The sequence below is a fragment of the Dreissena polymorpha genome, chromosome 16 (assembly GCF_020536995.1).
Source record: "Dreissena polymorpha isolate Duluth1 chromosome 16, UMN_Dpol_1.0, whole genome shotgun sequence".
In the NCBI taxonomy this organism is placed as follows: domain Eukaryota; kingdom Metazoa; phylum Mollusca; class Bivalvia; order Myida; family Dreissenidae; genus Dreissena; species Dreissena polymorpha.
The window spans coordinates 50,802,518-50,824,742 of NC_068370.1; the positions used below are offsets into that span (position 1 = coordinate 50,802,518).

Sequence of the window (22,225 nt, forward strand, 5' to 3'; positions counted from 1 at the left end):
GCATATATACTTTTTAACATGTTCTGTTTTACATAAGTGCTAAACTGTACATAAGTAATAATATAGCAATAATTAAAAGTTTGTTCTGTACCTGAAGCCCACATACAGTGGATGTGCTCCTTTGTCACAAACACTATAAGCGTGCTACAAACCACGCCTTTGGAAGAAATGGAGCTGACATGATATTTGTAAACCACATCCCACCACTATACAAGCCTGTAAGAGTGCGTCCCAATGTCCACATGTATCTGACGGTTACAATCATATGTTTCTATGGTTTCCAGCTGCCCATTCTCATAAAGAATATAAACTCCTCCTCCCACCCAGTGAAGATAGGGATATCGGATGCTTTCTATTTCGACAGCGAAACACCGTTTGGTAGGCGATCTTGTCGTAAAATTAGTTGTGACTGTCGGTGTTCAAACATTCCACCCTTTACCACTCAGTTACGCAATTTGACCCAAATGTAGTCCCTTGGAAAATCTTAAAGCTTAATTTCCAATCCAATGATATTGATGCGCTGCAAACAGCATAAAACCTGAACAGACTACAAGTTACTTGCAGGCTGTTCTGGTTTAATGCTGGGTGCATATCACTTTGCTTCTGAGTGGTAAAGAGTTAACCGCATGCTTTGTAGACAATTAGCATTTACATCTTGAGTTCCTTTTAGAGAGCTATCATTTTAAGATAAATTTACCCTTGTGTAAGACTAAGCCTAAGCATACATATTATATAGATTAAAATTTGAACCTGAGCATATTATCAAGATTATTATTTGAACCTATGCTTATTATATAGGTTAACATTTGGAGCCTTTGCATCTCATATAGATTAACATTTTAACCTGTGCATATTATCTAGATTAACATTTGAACCTTAGCATATTATCTAGATTAATATTTGAACCTATTCATATTGTCTACAATAATATTTGAACCTTGGCATATTATCTAGATTAACATTTGAACCTATTCATATTATCTAGATTGATATTTGAATCAATGCATATTATCTAGATTAACATTTGTACCTATGTAAACTATCTAGATTAACATTTGAACCAATGCATATTATCTAGATTAACTATGGAAATCACTGAGGTTTAATAAGCCATATGGGGCAAAGCTTTTGTCAAATCTGATGTTTAAACTTTATTATTAAAAAACAATTTTCTGTTTAGCAACAAACACCTTCGCTCATTTATCATCTACGTCTTTGATTTATTCTTAACAGTTTTCTTTTTTTCCATAATAAAAAAGATGATTATATACTATTTATATTAAAATATATTAAGTTCTGTGAAATATAGTGCCTGTTTGATGTTACTACTTAAATATGTGTATGTGTGTACTTTAATTGCAAATGAGTCTGTAAGGAACATGGGGAAAAGCTTATCAGGTCACTAACTCATTTTCAAAATTTAGCTGGTAAATGATTTTAAAGCAAATGGTATCAATATTTTTTTAAGTTACGATGTTGTCTTTTGTGAATGCCTATTGATTAATGTTGAGATTTTAATTCATGTTCAAGGTAACACAATTAAGTTAAAAATTACACTTAGAGACATTATGTGATAACAGCTTGAATATTTCAATCATATTCAAACACATTTCTCTAATAATTGCTCTTATACTGAACCATACAAGATACTTCACTCAGTGAAGTGTGCAATTGTCATTGAACCCTGAGATACCTGCATCTTGTGGTCCTTGTAACATGATTTTACTTTAAAACATTTTTTATACCTGTAGATTCATTCCCCAATCATATATAACAAACAGAGGATTTATGTCATTTTTATGCAGATATTTGTAAATAGCCTACATTTGTTCTCAGTGAAGGGTTATATTTTGGTGCAGTTTATATTGTTATTTTTCGCTTCATGTTCAATTGGTTGCAAAGTTGAATGGACCTGTACCATAACTGCAAAAGTGAGAATGCTTATTTTATCAAGTGCAGTCTGGTGATTGGTCATTATATAATATTATGTAAAATCTTTAATTTCTGTCAGCATAACATTTTTATGCCCCCAAAGGAGGGCATATAGTGATCGGACTGTCCGTCCGTCTGTCCGTCCGTCCGTCTGTCCATCACACTTTGCGTTTAAGTTTCGAAAAAAGCTCATAACTTCTATGTCCCTTGAGCTATAACCTTCATATTTGGTATGCATGTGTATATGGACAAGTCCTTTCCATACGCACACAAATTTTGACCCCTGTGACCTTAACCTTGAACTTAGGGTCCGCGTTTAGGTTTCAAAATCATAGTTTAGGTTTCGAAAAATGCTCATAACTTCTATGTCCCTTGAGATATAACCTTTTAACGCACACAAATTTTGACCCCTTTGACCTTGACCTTGAACTTAGGGTCCGCGATTAGGTTTCGAAATCTGCGTTTAGGTTTCGAAAAATGCTCATAACTTCATGTCATCCTTCAGAGACAGCTCTTGTTTAATTTAAGAGTGGAACATCATTTCGGAGTCAAAAGGTTATTACAAAATAAACCTTAAATAAAAATATCAATTTATTAAAGGTAATAAACATGAGAATAGATAGATTTTCTCTTTGAAAACTATTCAAACCTGTTGAATTTGTATAATGAATTTGTATAATGTTCACACTCTGTACCAATGTTTGATATATATTTTTGTTATTATACTATATTTGATATAAATGAAAAAAAGGCACGCATTTAAATGCTCTAAATGACCTTTGGCTAAACTAAAACCGTCTGTTGTGTTATCATTTGGAATGACACTCTTATGCATTTCATAGTACTTTAAATGCAGATTTTGTATTTATCAATGAAAATCAATAATATCTTTAATGAATGAGGTTATAAAATATACATCATTATTTAAAGTAATTGTTTCTGCCAATTCCTTAAGGTGTTTGAGTCTATTATTCTTTGCATTCTTATTTCAAAGTCTGTATTTGTTTCAACAGGCAAGAAACGACGAACAATTTATGAGTACCACAGAGTTCTTTTGAATACATCTGACATAAGGGAGGGAACTGTGGTGATACTTCATCCACTGCCAAGTAAGTGCTGTCTCTCTTATTACCCTATTGTCATTGTTTATGTGCTAACTTGTACTTTATTATCCCCCGCCATAGGCGGAGGGATATTGTTTTGGCGTTGTCCATCCTTTCGTCCGCCCGTCTTTCCGTCCGTCCGTCTGACACTTTTGTGTCCGGAGCCATATCTTGGAAGTGCTTTGGCGGATTTCATTGAAACTTGGTATGAGTATATATATGGATAAGAGGATGATGCACGCCAAATGGCATTGTACACTATCTGTTAATAACTGAGTTATCGCCCTTTGTATCTTGAAAAAAAGCTTTTTTGTGTCCGGAGCCATATCTTGGAAGTGCTTTGGCGGATTTCATTGAAACTTGGTATGAGTATATATATGGATAAGAGGATGATGCACGCCAAATGGCATTGTACACCATCTGTTAATAACGGAGATATGGCCCTTTGTATCTTGAAAAAATGCTTTTTTGAGTGTCAAATATAACACTTTTGTGTCCAGAAGCATATTGGCGGGGGATATCGATTAAAAGAATTTGCTTGTTTTTAATGGATCATAATTTCTATGTCATTGCCGTACATAATGTACACAATATTTGAATGATATTTTACAATTAAAATGTATAAAAAGTGTTATTAGCTGTTGATGAGAGCTGAGAAGTATTCTGATTTTTTTTAGGAAATTGTAAAATAGTTTCCTCTAACATGTCTTTATACGGTCACAAAATTAAACAATCTGCTTGACCATACTGGTATTTGTTACCCTTGCTGGATATCACCTCTATTGCAGCTTGCAACCAGTACTCGGAATGCGAGTCATGTGTCAACTCGAAGATTGGTTTCACGTGCAAGTGGTGCGGTGTGATCAACCGATGCTCGGACAGCGTGGACTGGTACAGGCAGGAGTGGCTCGACCAGGGTTGTGTGCATTTGGTACGTCACTATGCTAATCAGTGTTTCCTGTTTACAGATACAATTCCATACAAGGCCTATGATGTAGCGCAATGAGATTATTTTTTGTTTATTTTCTTGATGTCATTTGATTTTGAATATGTGTTTCATGATATTATAATGCTCCTAGTTAACGAAATTATATACAGGGACTTATACCCTAGGCCTTAAAAATAGGGAGAAGTGACTTCTCCTTTTTTCTGAAACAGGGAGAAGTTTTGAAAATCAGGGAGACGTTTGTGCGAACAATATCAAAAACAAACATGTCTATTTCACAACTTTTATTATTTCTATCATTTAACTATGTTTATTTGTAAAAACAATAAATTCTCATTAAAATCTACTTTATCATAACACATTTAAGTCATTTAACACATTTAAGTAATTTAAGATATGTACCGGTAGCACCTTTTCTTCACATATTTATCGTCATTATATAATCATCATCCCTATGACTGCTTTTATAACAAAACGCAATCTTAATACATGGAACATCTAGTATATCAATTACTGTTTATCCGAATACTATACATGTCCGAAATATGTACACTTAAGAATGCCTTACCTGTTACTTTAATAATCCAAATGTTCCTTGTTGTTATCTGGTTTAACAAACCTTGTCCAAGGTTTGTTAAATCCAGTTAATGCTTTCTCCATTATTGAATCACCATTACTTGTAATTTGAATCGCCAGCTTTGAATTGAACGCGGGTCGAATGTTACATTACGGCCGCCATTTGCAATGTGGAAGGTCATGACGTAGCAATTGAATTCTACTCGGATTATTTATATATAATCAAGGAAATGTGTTTTCTCAATATTTATGTGCAGTATTATGACTTATTAGTGTAAAAAATGAACTGTGATTCCAGTTTATATAAGATGTGTGTTACTCGTACATGTAATTATCGGTGGATTATCAAACTGACAAAACTCGCTGGACTTTATAGTTGATCTACGTAATTAATAGACCTTTGATCAACTTTGTTTTGCTTTAATTATATTTGCCGACTTTCTTCAACCGTGCAGTCTGCCAAAAACCAATGCTATTATCGGATGGTCAATAAATTATCACGTAATCATTAGACAACTTACAGCACGCGCGAAGAGGCACGAGTGTGTTGTTATAGCAACCAATATTAAGGTACTGCTTTGTCACAGTCAAATAACGATCCATGCGGGGGGTAAATCGTGTAATCGTTAGATAAACCACAAACAATAAACTTGCTAAATGCCTGCGGGCTACCGCCCGCCTTAGCAAAAATTAAGGGCGGCTTGATTGATTTTCACTTTTCCGGTCTTGTGTACTCAAAAAATCTGGCGACTTTATCTTCTCTTTTCTGGGCTCGTAGGGGGAAATCACAGGCGTTAGAGCTAAATTATCGCTCTAGTCGCCCATAGGGTAGTCCCTGTATATAGTCACCGCTTTAACCATATGTTTCTATTAAAAATTCCATAAAATTGAGTTTGCAGTGGTCTTAAAAATAATTCCCGATAACAGGCTGTCAAGCGGTCATACTATTTCCTACTTTTTCATCAGGATCCTACTTTTTCTCTATTTTTTTACCAAATCTTCCTACTATTCCTACTTTTTCATTTTCAATGAAGAATTATTTTTTTTTAAGTTTATTTAGTAAACTTGCAGGATGAATGAATCTATGGTATGACTGTATCCCTGTTGAGGTGCATTCATCTAGATGAGACCTGACAACACATGCTGACTGTCTGCTAGCACCTCTTCAGTAAACATAAATATTTATTTCTTATGTAACTTTTGAAATTATTGACAAAAGTTTTTTTTAAAGTAACAATAGTGCCTTGTTTACTTCCTTAGCATTTGTACACTGCAGACATTTCTACCTTACACAGTTCCCAGTGATGCAAGAGCTTAGGGAACCCATTGTTTATCCCAGTTTTATTTTGTTTCCATTGACAACAATTTGACCAAACCTTATGCATGTTTACATGATATTGCTGTTTGGAATGTAGAGATATAGAGATACATGTATTGTATGAGTGGTTATGTAATATGGAATTTATTACACAAGTTATTTGAAAAAGATAAAACTGATGCTTTGCTGAGTTTTCATCATTTACAAATATAATGTAATAAATTACGTATTACATGACAACGGATATGATGTTCTATTGATATCATAGGTACATTATGTTTAGTAATTAAAGATAAATGCACATAGCCTAAATGCCCTGATACATTTTTATGCTGCCGGTAGGGTGGCATATAGCAGTTGTGTTGTCAGTCCGTTTGTCTGTCTGTCTGTCTGTGTGTCCGTCTGAAAACTTTAACATGGGCCATAACTTTTGCAATATTGAAGATAGCAACTTGATATTTGGCATGCATGTGTATCTCATAAAACTGCACATTTTGAGTGGTGAAAGGTCAAGGTCATCCTTCAAGGTCAAAAGTACAAAATACAATCCAAGGCAAGTAATAAGCTCTAAAAGGGAGATAATTTCTAAACCTGCCAAATGATATATTGAAATTTTATTTCAAAGCGGCGCAATAGTGGGCATTGTGTTTCTGACAAACACATCTCTTGTCTATTGATGCAATAGCTAGTGAGGTAACTTCAAGGTGTTACAGCGTAGTATTAAAAATATTTAACGGCATTTTTACACTCCCGCGACGTCATCAATAATGTAAAAACCATTATTTGAAACTGGAATAAACAATGTAGTGCAACTGTTTAATTGTCCAATCAATGATGTCATAAAAGATGTCAGGTGATAAGACCTGACAAGGTCCTATCTCCAGTTGCATAATCTGCTCTGCAATGACCAGTCATTTTGAATGTAACTTAAGTCAATATAACTGCACCCTATTGTCAATTTAAAGGTTTCAAAATGTAGCTGTAGCAGAGCATTGACACTGCTTTATATACTAGTATTAATCTTGACAACAAGTTGGTGTATCACTAAATAAATTTGGTCTTCTGCTTAAGGATATAACATGCACAATATATTACCATTTTTATATCCATACACAGAAGACCTCTAACCACTTATTTGATGATACACCAAAATGAACAGCATCTAATTATACTTCTTTAAAAGGGTAGCTTTGCTTGAAGCTTAATTATCATAGATACACTGTAAGTGCTAAAATGCCTAGTGGGAAAACAAAGTTTAACCCTTCATGGATGGAGAAGTTGGACAACAGTGGAAAAACACTTGGATCGTGGTGCAAGAGAGATACTGGCAATGAGTTTGCAGGATATTGTACTGTCTGAATGAAGTCCATCTTGTGTAGTAATTCTGGTGCTAATCAACTGATAAGTCATGCAGATGGACAAAAACACAAGGAAAACATGAAATGCATGCATGATAATTCACAAAAGCGTTTGTTTGGAAGTGCTCCAAAGCCAAGCAGCTCTCAGGGTGGTTGGGATAAATCTATCTGTTTGCAAGTACATCCATCACACAAGGAACAGGTACAAAAGGCTGGAATCCTCTGGGCCCTTAAGGTAGCTTCAAGTGGGTATCCATACAGAACATGTGATGGCACTCCTGCTCTGTTTCAAGCTATGTTTCCTGGACCTGTGTCTAAAAAAATTGTATTATGTATTCCTACTTTGGGGGAAAAGTTCCTACTTTTTCCTACTTTTTTCCTACTTTTTGAAAAAAGATCACTTGACAGCCTGCAATAATCATGCCTTTCATCTCCATTAATATATTTTTCGGTCTGTTACACTTTTCGTTTCCGCTAAATATCTTTGAAACTAATAATGCCAATTTGACGAAATTTGATATGTGTGCATAGTGGATATGCAGAGGCAAAAATATTTTTCAGGGAATTATTGGCCTTTGATTATGTATATGTCTTTTTTAGCTCACCTGAGCACGTTGTGCTCATGGTGAGCTTTTGTGATTGCCCTTTGTCCGTCGTCCATCGTGCGTTGTGGGCCGTCAACATTTGCCTTGTTAACTCTCTAGAAGCCATATTTATTGTCCAATCTTCATGAAATTTGGTCAGAAGATTAGTCTCAATAATATCTTGGATGAGTTCGAAAATGGTTATGTTTGCTTGAAAAACATAGCTGCCAAGGGGCGGGGCATTTTTCCTTATATGGCTATATATGGCTATAGTAAAATTTTGTTAACACTCTAGGGGCCACATTTAATGTCTGATCTTTATGAAACTTGGTCAGAAGATTCATCCCAATAATATCTTGGATGAGTTCGAAAGTGATGCCGGTTGGTTGAAAAACATGGCCGCCAGGGGGCGGGGCATTTTTCCTTATATGGCTATAGTAAAACCTTGTTAACACTCTAGAGGCCACATTTATTTTCCAATCTTCATGAAACTAGGTCAGAAGATTTGTCCCAATGATATCTTGGATGAGTTTGAAAATGGTAACCTTTGCTTGAAAAACATGGGTGCCAAGGGCTGCGGCATTTTTCCTTATATGGCTATATATGGCGATAGTAAAATCTTGTTAACACTCTAGAAGCCACATTTTGTGTCCAATCTTCATTAAACTTGGTCAGAAGATTCATCCCAATAATATCTTGGACGAGTTCAAAAATGATGCCAGTTGGTTGAAAAACATGGCCACCACGGGGACGGGGCTTTTTTCCTTATATGGCATTAGTAAAACCTTGTTAACACTCTAGAGGTCACATTTATTTTCCGATCATCATGAGACTTGGTCAGAAGATTTGTCCCAATGATATCTTGGATGAGTTCCAAAATGGTTTTGGTTGCTTTAAAAACATGGCCACCAGGGAAGGAGCATTTTTCCTTATATGGCTATATATGGCTTTAGTAAAACCTTGTTAACACTCTAGAGGCCACATTTATTGTCCAATCTTCATGAAATTTGGTCAGAAGATTGGTCTCAATGATATCTTGAATGAGTTCGAAAATAATTATGTTTGCTTGAAAAACATGGCTTCCAAGGGGCGGGGCATTTTTCCTTATATGGCTTTAGTAAAATCTTGTTAACACTGTAGAGACCACATTTACTGTTTGATCTTCATGAAACTTGGTCAGAAGATTCATCCGGATAATATCTTGGAAGAGTTAAAAAAATGATGCCAGTTGGTTGAAAAACATGGCCGCCAGGGGGCGGGGCATTTTTCCTTATATGGCTATAGTAAAACCTTGTTAACACTCTAGAGGTCACATTTATTTTCCGATCTTCATGAAACTTGGTCAGAAGATTTGTCCCAATGATATCTTGGATGAGTCTGAAAATGGTATCCTTTGCTTGAAAAACATGGGTGCCAAGGGCTGCTGCATTTTTCCTTATATGGCTATATATGGCGATAGTAAAATCTTGTTAACACTCTAGAAGCCACATTTTGTATCCAATCTTCATTAATCTTGGTCAGAAGATTCATCCCAATAATATCTTGGACGAGTTCAAAAATGATGCCAGTTGGTTGAAAAACATGGCCACCACGGGGCCGGGGCATTTTTCCTTATATGGCTATAGTAAAACCTTGTTAACACTCTAGAGGTCACATTTATTTTCCGATAATCATGAGACTTGGTCAGAAGATTTGTTCAAATGATATCTTGGATGAGTTCCAAAATGGTTTTGGTTGCTTTAAAAACATGGCCACCAGGGACGGGGCATTTTTCCTTATATGGCATTATATGGCTTTAGTAAAACCTTGTTAACACTCTAGAGGCCACATTTATTGTCCAATCTTCATGAAATTTGGTCAGAAGATTGGTCTCAATGATATCTTGAATGAGTTTGAAAATAATTATGTTTGCTTGAAAAACATGGCTGCCAAGGGTTGCATTTTTCCTTATATGGCTATAGTAAAACCTTGTTAACACTCTAGAGGCCACATTTATTTTCCGATCTTCATTAAACTTGGTCAGAAGATTTGTCCCAATAATATCTTGTTATCTCAGGTGAGCGACTTCGGCCTTTCAGGCCTCTTGTTTGTTTTTCGGCTCAAGATTTCAGAAAATATGATAAGAATTTGGCATTTTAGTGTGGTCATTCTGTTCCAATTATTTTTCCCTTTGTTACTGCCCTTTTGATTATTAATATCATTTTCATAGGAATTTTTAGTTGTCACACTAACTATCTAACTAATTAATGATCTTAATTTAATGATTACCTGCACTTTCTTTTTAGAGGGGACATTGGCATATTGTCAAATTGTTCTATATGGTTGATTTTTAAGGGAGTTGTTTGCTTTGGAATAATGATTACTTCCCATTCAAGACCTCTGACACAAATGATGCAACTTGCACTGTATATGCTGATTCCATATTTAGTGGACAGGCAAAGTTGTTCAGATGGTTCTGCCTATGTCAGGGTGTTATTGCTGTTTAATGAATAATATGATTTTTGATTCTAATGAATTTTACGTTTCTGTGTCAGATGACCAGAGGTAATCATCCAAATTTAATGAATCATTATATGCAGTCTCCCCACATGTGCAGTTAACATGGCACAAATTGCTATTTTGTTCCACGCCAGTGAGTTTTTAGAGAGTTATTTCCCCTTTAAAATAGTTTGTTTCCACTCAACCCATATATTTACAGAGGGTTTCACCAGGGAACATCCATCAGTTTAACTCCACTGATATTTTTGTTTTGTACGCATTTTGATTCAGCAAGAGACATCAATTTAAAAAAAAACAATCAATTGTAGATTAAGAGATATACTTGTTATCCTGTCAGTAACTGATGGTGTATGGGATGTACATGGTTAGTACATTTCTGTACTTTATTCTCATATAGCATGCAACTACAGATTGTGTCATTTCCAAACACCCTCAGTTTCTGACAGTACTATAGATTCATAAATTTTCATATTGGTATAATTGTCTAGCTTTTTGTGCTGCCACCATTGCAGAAATTTATGATCTGAACAAATATTAACTGTTTTTAAAGTCATCAATCAAGACGCATTCAGAAATTTTATTTTTCCAAATGTACATTTCACAAATTTATAACCATGCGAATAATATGTCTGCAATTGAAATTGAGTGAAATTTATACACCTCGAATCCATAGTAACTGCTAGTGAATAAAAATCACAAGGATAAGATTAAAGTACAATGTGCCTCATTATTATAAATGACATAATGAACCATGATGTAGTTCTATTTTTGTTATTGTTGTTTCAGTCTGGATCGGCCAACTGCTCTCAGATCCCAACTCGGGCTCCCCAAGCACAGACCAGCAGTACATGTAAGTGCTGAAAGCCAGTCGGGCTTATCGGTCAATGGTTGGTCTTGAAACTGGTTGACCCGTTAACACTTAGATATGCACTTGTATGCATTTGTAGTCCCTTATAAAATCAAATTAAATGTAGGACCTTTTTTTCTAGATTGAGGTGTTTAAGTCTTCATTACCAACCCTTAGATACTGATTAGCAGCAAATAGCATAAAACTTGCACAGGCTGTGAGTAACTTGTAGGCTGTTCGGGTTTCATGCTGGTTGCACATACATGTAGCCATGTTCACTTTGCTTCTGTGTGGGACCGGGTTTACCAGCTCGACATTGTTTTATTACCGTAGGTTTCCACGTATAGTGCGCTCCTGTGTATAGCGCGCAGAATGTTTTTTAAATGCAAAAATGGATAAAAAAATATTTAAAGACAATAAAACCACCAAATCGGACTGAAAATGGCCGCCATTTTACTATTGCACAATCCAATAATCCGGGGCATTGGAAAGCTTAATTAAGCAGGGCAATTTTTCGTCATGGTGCTATTGAAATCGGTTTAAGTTACTACTGAATTGTGTGGTAAAAAATGTAGTTTCAAACAAGAAAAAAATATCTATGGTCTTTATGTTTGTTGGCACAAGACACCAAGGATATTTAATTAATATACATGCCATACCCCCCTTTTTGGTGAGACAGTAGCGCTTTTTGGTATGTTTGTTTTGCCATCTGGACATGGGACATCACGAAATTCATTAAAAACTGTGTTTTATAAGTTGATTATTAAAGTTGCAATTCAGGCTCTGTGTTGTTATCAACACATATTCAGGGATAAAAATCTATTGATTTTCTCTCGCTCTCATGGTATGGGGTATGACTGAGGTTTTTTAAAACTACCAAGAAATGAGTTGTTATGTGGCTGGTACATTTTTAGTTGTAAGCGTAGGCTGTTTTGCAAGTCAGTCTGCTTAAGCTACGCTAGGAACGATAGCTGCAAGTCAGTCTGCTGTTAACTACGCTAGGAACAGTAACCACTTCCTGTTTATACTTCACTGGTACACTGCAGCAGACAGCCTTATGTAAACAATAGGTTTAAGAGCTTGTTTAACGATATTGGTCAGTCTAGTGTTTATAACAGCTTGTGCAACAACATTGGCCAGTTTATCATTGAAATCTGTACATATTGGCTGCTTTCAGGGATTATGGGGCTTAAAGCTGCATTAAAAGTCTGTCATGTGGGCAATATTGTTGCTCAATAATTTAAAGAAAATAGATTAAGTATTAGATACACATACCACAACATGTACATGATTATAGGCTTGTTATTCTTAAACAAGGCAACCAAAATTCTAAAGATGGTTGCCAGTGCAGCAACCAATTGTGAAAAAAAAGAGACATATTGTTGTAATTTTGTCTAAGTTATCTTTATAACTTAAATATGAGGATAAATAGTGCACACACATCTCGACCTGTGCTTTAAGACACACTCTTTATAAATTTGAATGGGTTGTGTTCATTTCAAACTTGCGATATAAAAAGCTATAACATAATTTTGAAAACTGAGTTGCGTCTAAGATTATGTAATAGCAAACAACTTCAGTGCCTTCAGCGCTTTGATTTTTACATGCTTTTGTGTTTCATGGCCCAATGTTACTTACAGTCTGTATACCAACCAAATAAGTTGGTGAAAAGCAGCATACAAATTAAGTTATTTAAATACAAACAAATGCGTGTTAATCAGTCACAGAAATTTACTTTACCCCACTTTCAAAAAATAGCTTGTACCTGTTACATTAAACATAAACTGAAATTCAATTGTTGATAAGTTGTTATTGTTAAATAATACCTGTGGCCGGTGTGCCCACATCAGATTATGTGTAGACATACTCTCAAGAGGACTAGCCAGGTCCCAATTAGACGTCTATTGCTTCAAATCTTTAAATAGAAAATATAATTTCACTATTCTGCAAACTTTCCATGAACAGGAAATGTTTGTGTTTATGAACTTTTGATGCCCCCGGTAGGGTGGCATATAGCATTTGAACTGCATTTGAACTGTCTGTCCGTCCGTCCGTCAGTCTGTCTGAAAACTTTAACATTGGCCATAACTTTTGCAATATTGAAGATATAAAAATTATCTCCCTTTTAAAGCTTATTACTTGCCTTGGATTGTACTTTTGACCTTGAAGGATGACCTTGACCTTTCACCACTCAAAATGTGCAGCTCCATGAGATACACATGCATGCCAAATATCAAGTTGCTATATTCAATATAGCAAAAGTTATTGCAAAATGTTAAAGTTGGCGCAAACCAACCAACAGACCAACAGACCAACCAACAGACAGGGCAAAAACAATATTTCCCCCACTATTGTGGTGGGGGACATAAAAATCCTGCAACACATTTGCGAAACTTGATTTCATGCAAGCCTGGTTGATTGATTGCATGCACGTTTGTTTTTGAGTTGAGCTGTCATCCTTCAATACATCATCATTATTCTGTGGTTAATAGGCTGAACAGAAATTAAATTATTTTATTTGTATGCATCGTCAGACAAGATGCACTATGATTGATCATAATGGTTTGCACTTAAGTAATTTGCTCATTTGTGATCACGTGGGCAAAATGATTATTCTGGATGGTTATCATAATTGTCATTATCAGTTTTGCATACTTAATTTATGTATATTTTGTTAATTTGAAAGTGACAGATGATAGGATGGAAGTTGTTTGACATCTTATTTTCAATATCTGCAGAGAACACACACAAATTTAATAAATTAACCCTTTTTTTAAAATTGTATTTGTTCTTTTAAAGTATTGGATCAAGTTATATGATTGTCTTCGGATGAACAGAAACAGAGTATGTGATGAAAAATAATATGTTATATGTTTATTAGAACATAATTGGCTCAAACTGTCTCTTGTTTATAACGAACTTAATTTTGTATCTGTTGTTAGATTGTAAGAGAATGCACACACTTAATTTATGTTCACTGTGCTTAAAATTACATCAATTTAAATTTTCACTCGGAAGTATTACAAAATAATAACTGCCATGAATTATCCATGGACACCCAAAAAAAATTATTTTGTTAAAACAGAAACAGTTTTGCATTGTTTCAATTTGTTAACTTTGTTAGCGAATAATTTTATTACTCCTAGCACGGGAAAAATTGAGAGTAAAATGTTGCCTTAATGAAAGCTCTGTTTTTCGAAAAACAGAGCTTTCATTGAGGCAACATTTTCCTCTCTCTTTTTTTTTTAATGGATTGGATTGAAACAGTCTTTATATTGATATTAATTATAGATTTAATTGATTTTGCGTTTGCAACTCACATTAAATGATTTTTTTACCGCTTATTGTAGTCTTTTGCAAATAGCATGTTTTGTGTTGTTTTTAAATGGGGAATCATGTGTCTTGCTTCATATTGATTTGTTGCTTGCTACCTGCTGTTTTTCTTAAGTTTCATATTTTGTAAAATATACCTTTCAAATGGGCCTCTCTGAACATTTGTGCGGCTGATTGTTAGACAGCATATTAAATGTCATTTGCTGATTGTAGTACCCAGTGTTAAAGATGGTGACACAATCCAGACAGGTAAAGAACGAGTTTGTTTCAAGTAATATCATGTATATATCTCTACACTGTGTATATGATTTACCCCTTACCCAATCTGAACGTTTCAAGAAAAAGCTGCTAGTTGACAACAATTGCCAAAATTTAAATGATCTGTATTTTGTTCTCAATTATTATTTTTGTCTTTGCTGATAACTTTCTTTACCCCTATTCCATCTGAGCTTTGCGAGAAATATATTTCTGGTTTACAACTAAGACTATTATTTATATTATTACTAGTATTAGTAGTAGTACTATTAGTATAGGTATTATCATTACTGTAATAATAATAATAATTATCATTATTATTATTTGCTCGGCGTTTTTGGAGAAAACCTGAGGTATTGTCATAGCCAGCTCGTCGTGTCGTCAGCCGTCCGCGTCGAGCTAAAACCTTACATTGGTTCTAAAATCAAAGTGCTTCCACCTACAACTTTGAAACTTCATATGTAGATGCACCTTGATGAGTTCTACACGCCACACCCATTTTAGGGTCACTAGGTCAAAAGTCAAGGTCACTGTGACCTCTTAAAAAATAAATTCTTACTAGCTTTCATTTATTCAAAACTGCACCCATAGCCGAGCGTGGCACCCGTTATGCGGTGCTCTTGTTATTATTATTATTATTAGCTCGGCTGTTTTCGGAGAAAACCCGAGGTATTGTCATAGCCAGCTCGTCGTATACGGTCCGCCGTGATAAAACCTTAACATTGGCTCTAAAATCAAAGTGCTTCCACCTACAACTTTATAACTTCATATGTAGATGCACCTTGATTAGTTCTACATGCCACACCCATTTTAGGGTCACTAGGTCAAAGGTCAAGGTCACTGTGACCTTAAAAAATAAATTCTGACAAGCTTTCATTTATTATGCCCCCCTTCGAAGAAGAGGGGGTATATTGTTTTGCACATGTCGGTAGGGTCGGTCCGTCCGTCCACCTGATGGTTTCCGGATGATAACTCAAGAACGCTTAGGCCTAGGATCATGCAACTTCATAGGTACATTGCTCATGACTGGCAGATGACCCCCATTGATTTTGAGGTCACTAGGTCAAAAGTCAAAGTCACAGTGACTTGAAATAGTAAAACGGTTTCCGGATGATATCTCAAGAACGCTTAGGCCTAGGATCATGAAACTTCATAGGTACTTGATCATGACTCACAGATGACCCCTATTGATTTTCAGGTCACTAGGTCAAAGGTCAAGGTCACAGTGACTCGAAACAGAAAAATGGTTTCCGGATGATAACTCAAGAACGCTTACGCCTAGGATCATGAAACTTCATAGGTTCATTGATCATGACTCGCAGATGACCCCTATTGATTTTCAGGTCACTAGGTCAAAGGTCAAGGTCACAGTGACTCGAAACAGAAAAAGGGTTTCCGGATGATAACTCAAGAACGCTTACGCCTAGGATCATGAAACTTCATAGGTACATTGATTATGACAGGCAAATGACCCCTATTGATGTTCAGGTCACTAGGTCAAAGGTCAAGGTCATGGTGACTCAACACAGTAAAATGGTCTCCGGATGATAACTCAAGAAAGCTTACGCCTAGGATCATCAAACTTCATAGGTACATTGATCATGACTTGCAGGTGACCCCTATTAATTCTCAGGTCACTAGGTCAAAGGTCAAGGTCACAGTGACTCAAAACAGTTAAATGGTTTCCTGATGATAACTCAAGAATACTTAGGCCTATGATCATGAAACTTCATAGGAACATTGATCATGACTGGCAGATGACCCATATTGATTTTCAAGTCACTAGGTCAAAGGTCAAGTTCACAGTGACAAAAAACGTATTCACACAATGGCTGCCACTACAACTGACAGCCCATATGGGGGGCATGCATGTTTTATAAACAGCCCTTGTTCAAAACTGCATCCGCAGCCAAGCGTTGGCACCCGTTATGCGGTGCTCTTGTTTTTATTATTATTATTATACCCCATGTTATGAAATAAAGGCGTTGTACTGGAATCACCATGGATTTCTGTTAGTTGCTGGTTTCCCTTGCTGTCTGTCTGTCCTTAGACACAAATTTAGACATAACGTTCAAACATAAAAGCTTTCCTTTTTATGATATGAAGTTGTGCATTTATGATTTTTATCTTCTGATATTGAAAATAACAAAACTTATGTCCCTTTTTTTACTTAGAATTTCCGTTACATTATTATTGTCAATTTGTTGAATCAAAACATGACATCCAGGTCATAACTGGCCATACCAGGTTGTCAAATTACTTATGTATTCATATACAGCAAAATAAATTACTGTATAAAAATATTACTCTTGGAAGCCACAAGGACCAAAGGTATATTATTTGGTAGGTAAAATTGTTTTGTGGTTCTCTACTTATTTTTTTTTTAAAAGTCTACTGTTATCTATACTGGCGATGCAGGACCTATTCTCACCATTTTTTTTAATATAACATATTATACCACTGAAATTAGAAAATTTAGCATCATTAAATGTATTTAAAATTTGGAAAATATGTTTTTCTTTGTTTATAATTTTTAGACAATTATTGTATACACTAACATAAAATAGAAAATTTCAAACATAACAATAACATTTAAATGGATATAACTTCAAAATCATAATTTGCATACTCAATAGTTCTATTTCAAACTATCTGAAAATTAAAAATCAGAATTGGGAATGCTGGGACTGGATTAAAAAAAAAGATTAACTTTTGCCATTGGAAATAGGGGCAATTACAGCTATTAAATTAGCAAAAAAAAACAGTCTGCAGGTGCATTTTATTGCATTGCTACTACTTACTACATGCTGTGTACGGGGGTATTTGTCACTACTCAGTTCTGTGATACTTTCTGGTTATTGTTATTATTATGCCCCCCTTTGAAGAAGAGGGGGTATATTGTTTTGCACATGTCGGTCCATTGGTCGGTCCTTCCACCAGATGGTTTCCGGATGATAACTCAAGAACGCTTAGGCCTAGGATCATGAAACTTCATAGGTACATTGATAATGACTGGCAGATGACCCCTATTGATTTTCAGGTCACTAGGTCATAGGTCAAGGTCACAGTGACCCAATATAGTAAAATGGTTTCCGGATGATAACTCAAGAATGCTAAGGCCTAGGATCATGAAACTTCATAGGTACATTGATCATGACTGGCAGATGACCCCTATTGATTTTCAGGTCACTAGGTCAAAGGTCAAGGTCACAGTGACTCGAAATAGGAAAATTGTTTCTGGATGATAACTCAAGAATGCTTACGCCTAGGATCATGAAACTTCATAGGAACATTGATCATGACTGGCAGATGACCTCTATTGTTTTCAGGTCACTAGGTCAAAGGTCAAGGTCACAGTGACTCGAAACAGTAAAATGGTTTCTGGATGATAACTCAAGAATGCTAATGCCTAGGATCATGAAACTTCATAGGTACATTGGTCATGATTGGCAGATGACCCCTATTGATTTTCAGGTCACTAGGTCAAAGGTCAAGGTCACAGTGACTCGAAACAGTAAAATGGTTTCTGGATGATAACTCAAGAATGCTTACGCCTAGGATCATGAAACTTCATAGGTACATTGATAATGACTGGCAGATGACCCCTATTGATTTTCAGGTCACTGGGTCAAAAGTCAAGGTCACAGTGACTCGAAATAGTAAAATGGTTTCCGGATGATAACTCATGAATGCTTACGCCTAGGATCATGAAACTTCATAGGAAGATTGATAATGACTGGCAGATGACCCCTTTTGATGTTCAGGTCACTAGGTCAAAGGTCAAGGTCACAGTGACAAAAAACATAATCACACCAAGGCTGCCACTACAACTGACAGCCCATATCAGGGGGGCATGCATGTTTTACAAACAGCCCTTGTTATTATTTATTTCTTATTTCTTCTTTTTTTAATATTAATTATTCATTCATTTATTCGTTATTTTCCAGCTAAAATGAACAAGGATATTTTTTGTGTAGAAGTTTAACTAATTTTATTACCGAAGATGGCCCATTTATATATTTTTGGTACTGTTATGTTTCAAATGCATTGAAAAGATTCATGAAAACATGAAAATATCTAAACTGTCTGATATATTGTTATCTATTTTCTATATGATGTTCAAAATCTGTTTTTCGCAAAATATTTATATTTCTTGTCACAGTTTTACATTAACTTTGAGTATTTAATCTGCCAGTATAGAATGAATATAAAAACCTATCTTGTTTGCAAAAGCATAGTTGTATAATTCTGTATGAAATATGGTCGACGAAGTTTATTTTAAAATTTGTTAAGTAAGAAAATTGATTATTACACTGCTTTACTAATGTTATTTTTACTTGTTTTGTTTCATTCAATAAAATGACGTGCTCCACATCAATCCAATTATGTTCCTCTTTAATTGAGCAGCCACTGTTAAAGACATCTATCTTACTTCCATGACAACAGGTAAATCAGAGTTTGCAAATTTTTCATGATACATTTTTTTTTTTAGCTAGACCTTTGACCCTTTGTATGGGTTGAAGCTCAAAGCTTAAATTATCTTTAAATCTCAATGTGAAGGTTTTGACTAGAATTTTTGGTTCATGAAATTTCTGTAAAATGTATGATAAAGATAATGAATTCTCATTACCAAAGATATTTCTAACCAATAATTATGTAAGTATGAAATTAAGTAGCAAAAAAATAATTATATAATTATCAAATAAAAGATTTAAACATGATATGTTTATTTATCTTCTTTTGACAATCTGATGCTGTTAAGCCATGTTTATAAAAGAACAACTGACTGTTTAGAACCTGCGGCAGATTATAATTCACAACAGAAAGCAGATGTGCAGTCAGGTAAAAGCTTTTCACTACAGCAAATGCTGAACCTTTGCACAATTTGGCTATATATATATATATATATATATATATATATATATATATATATATATATATATGCGTAATACCGTAATTACTCTAAGCTTTCGGACTTTCTAAGTTTTCAAACACCCTCTTTTTAAGCCTGAATATTTTTTTTTTACTCTTAATTTTCGGACTTACGGGTTTTTGGACATAATTAATGTCTCTTAATTTTCAGACAGTATATTTCACTGTGCTATTCTACAGACTTCAGACCTGTTTTCGCTTGTCTTGTGACACTTTCATCACTGTTTTTTACAAACGGATTAAGGTCATAAAACCTGACAGATGCATGCATGAGGACAATGGACCATTTATTTTTCAAGCAGAAAAAAGAGGATTTCTTGCAATAAAATTATTGTACATTGATTTATTGTCCTCTACCGGTTTCACCGCAGGGGACTTATGGTTTGTGCGTCTGTGGGTCTGTCAAACTTTTCTGGATCCTGCCATAACTTTAAAAGTTCTTCATATTTGTTCATGAAACTTGAAACATAGATAGATGGCAATGAACATTATGCACGTCATTTCATTTTGTTCCTACATCAAAAATTCTGGTTGCAATGGCAAACAAAAAAAATAATTCTAACAATGGTGGAGCCGGTAGGGGACATATACTGCTTGGCAATAGTCTTGTTCCATTTATTTCAATATAATTATACTTTTTGGACACCTTAATATTTGTTTCTTAAATGTTCGGACACCTGTAATTTTTAGCTCATCTATTTAAAAAAAATAAAAAATGAGCTATTGTCATCACCTTGGCGTCGGCGTCAGCGTCCGGTTAAGTTTTGCATTTAGGTCACATGAGGGGACTGGGCAGGCAAAGTTAGATAATTCTGGCTTGCATTTTGACAGAATTATGTGCCCTTTTTATACTTAAAAAATTGAAAATTTTGGTTAAGTTTTGTGTTTAGGTTCATTTTATTCCTTAAGTATCAAAGCTATTGCTTTCATACTTGCAACACTTACTAACTATCATAAGGGGACTGTGCAGGCAAAGTTATGTAACTCTGACTGGCATTTTGACAGAATTATGTGCCCTTTTTATACTTAGAAAATTGAAAATTTGGTAAAGTTTTGTGTTTAGGTCCACTTTTTTCCTAAAGTATCAAAGCCATTGCTTTCATACTTGCAACACTTACTAACTATCGTAAGGGGACTGTGCAGGCAAAGTTATGTAACTCTGACTGGCATTTTGACAGAATTATGTGCCCTCTTTATACTTAGAAAATTGAAAATTTGGTAAAGTTTTGTGTTTAGGTCCACATTTTTCCTAAAGTATCAAAGCCATTGCTTTCATACTTGCAACACTTATTAACTATCGTAAGGGGACTGTGCAGGCAAAGTTATGTAACTTTGACTGGCATTTTGACAGAATTATGTGCCCTTTTTATACTCAATCTGAACGTTTCAAGAAAAAGCTGCTAGTTGACAACAATTGCCAAAATTTAAATGATCTGTATTTTGTTCTCAATTATTATTTTTGTCTTTGCTGATAACTTTCTTTACCCCTATTCCATCTGAGCTTTGCGAGAAATATATTTCTGGTTTACAACTAAGACTATTATTTATATTATTACTAGTATTAGTAGTAGTACTATTAGTATAGGTATTATCATTACTGTAATAATAATAATAATTATCATTATTATTATTTGCTCAGCGTTTTTGGAGAAAACCTGAGGTATTGTCATAGCCAGCTCGTCGTGTCGTCAGCCGTCCGCGTCGAGCTAAAACCTTACATTGGTTCTAAAATCAAAGTGCTTCCACCTACAACTTTGAAACTTCATATGTAGATGCACCTTGATGAGTTCTACACGCCACACCCATTTTAGGGTCACTAGGTCAAAAGTCAAGGTCACTGTGACCTCTTAAAAAATAAATTCTTACTAGCTTTCATTTATTCAAAACTGCACCCATAGCCGAGCGTGGCACCCGTTATGCGGTGCTCTTGTTATTATTATTATTATTAGCTCGGCTGTTTTCGGAGAAAACCCGAGGTATTGTCATAGCCAGCTCGTCGTATACGGTCCGCCGTGATAAAACCTTAACATTGGCTCTAAAATCAAAGTGCTTCCACCTACAACTTTATAACTTCATATGTAGATGCACCTTGATTAGTTCTACATGCCACACCCATTTTAGGGTCACTAGGTCAAAGGTCAAGGTCACTGACCTTAAAAAATAAATTCTGACAAGCTTTCATTTATTATGCCCCCCTTCGAAGAAGAGGGGGTATATTGTTTTGCACATGTCGGTAGGTCGGTCCGTCCGTCCACCTGATGGTTTCCGGATGATAACTCAAGAACGCTTAGGCCTAGGATCATGCAACTTCATAGGTACATTGCTCATGACTGGCAGATGACCCCCATTGATTTTGAGGTCACTAGGTCAAAAGTCAAAGTCACAGTGACTTGAAATAGTAAAACGGTTTCCGGATGATATCTCAAGAACGCTTAGGCCTAGGATCATGAAACTTCATAGGTACTTGATCATGACTCACAGATGACCCCTATTGATTTTCAGGTCACTAGGTCAAAGGTCAAGGTCACAGTGACTCGAAACA

At 35.2% G+C, this 22,225-nt stretch overlaps 1 protein-coding gene across 46 annotated transcripts in view; it reads left to right on the forward strand.

The window, feature by feature from the left end:
- The window catches only part of LOC127862458 (plexin domain-containing protein 1-like), a 146,966-nt gene that overhangs the window by 86,075 nt on the left and 38,666 nt on the right, over positions 1 to 22,225 (forward strand). For 12 of the 46 annotated variants that reach the window (XM_052401580.1, XM_052401600.1, XM_052401597.1 and 9 more), the window contains exons 9-12: positions 2,946 to 3,041; positions 3,824 to 3,966; positions 11,103 to 11,166; positions 14,710 to 14,745. In XM_052401580.1, coding sequence (XP_052257540.1) covers positions 2,946 to 3,041; positions 3,824 to 3,966; positions 11,103 to 11,166; positions 14,710 to 14,745 — 339 coding nt within the window. Of the gene's footprint in view, positions 1 to 284; positions 379 to 2,945; positions 3,042 to 3,823; positions 3,967 to 11,102; positions 11,167 to 14,709; positions 14,746 to 19,155; positions 19,198 to 19,545; positions 19,594 to 22,225 lie in introns of all 46 variants that reach the window. The other 34 variants (XM_052401573.1, XM_052401579.1, XM_052401583.1 and 31 more) reach the window with 8 other exon arrangements.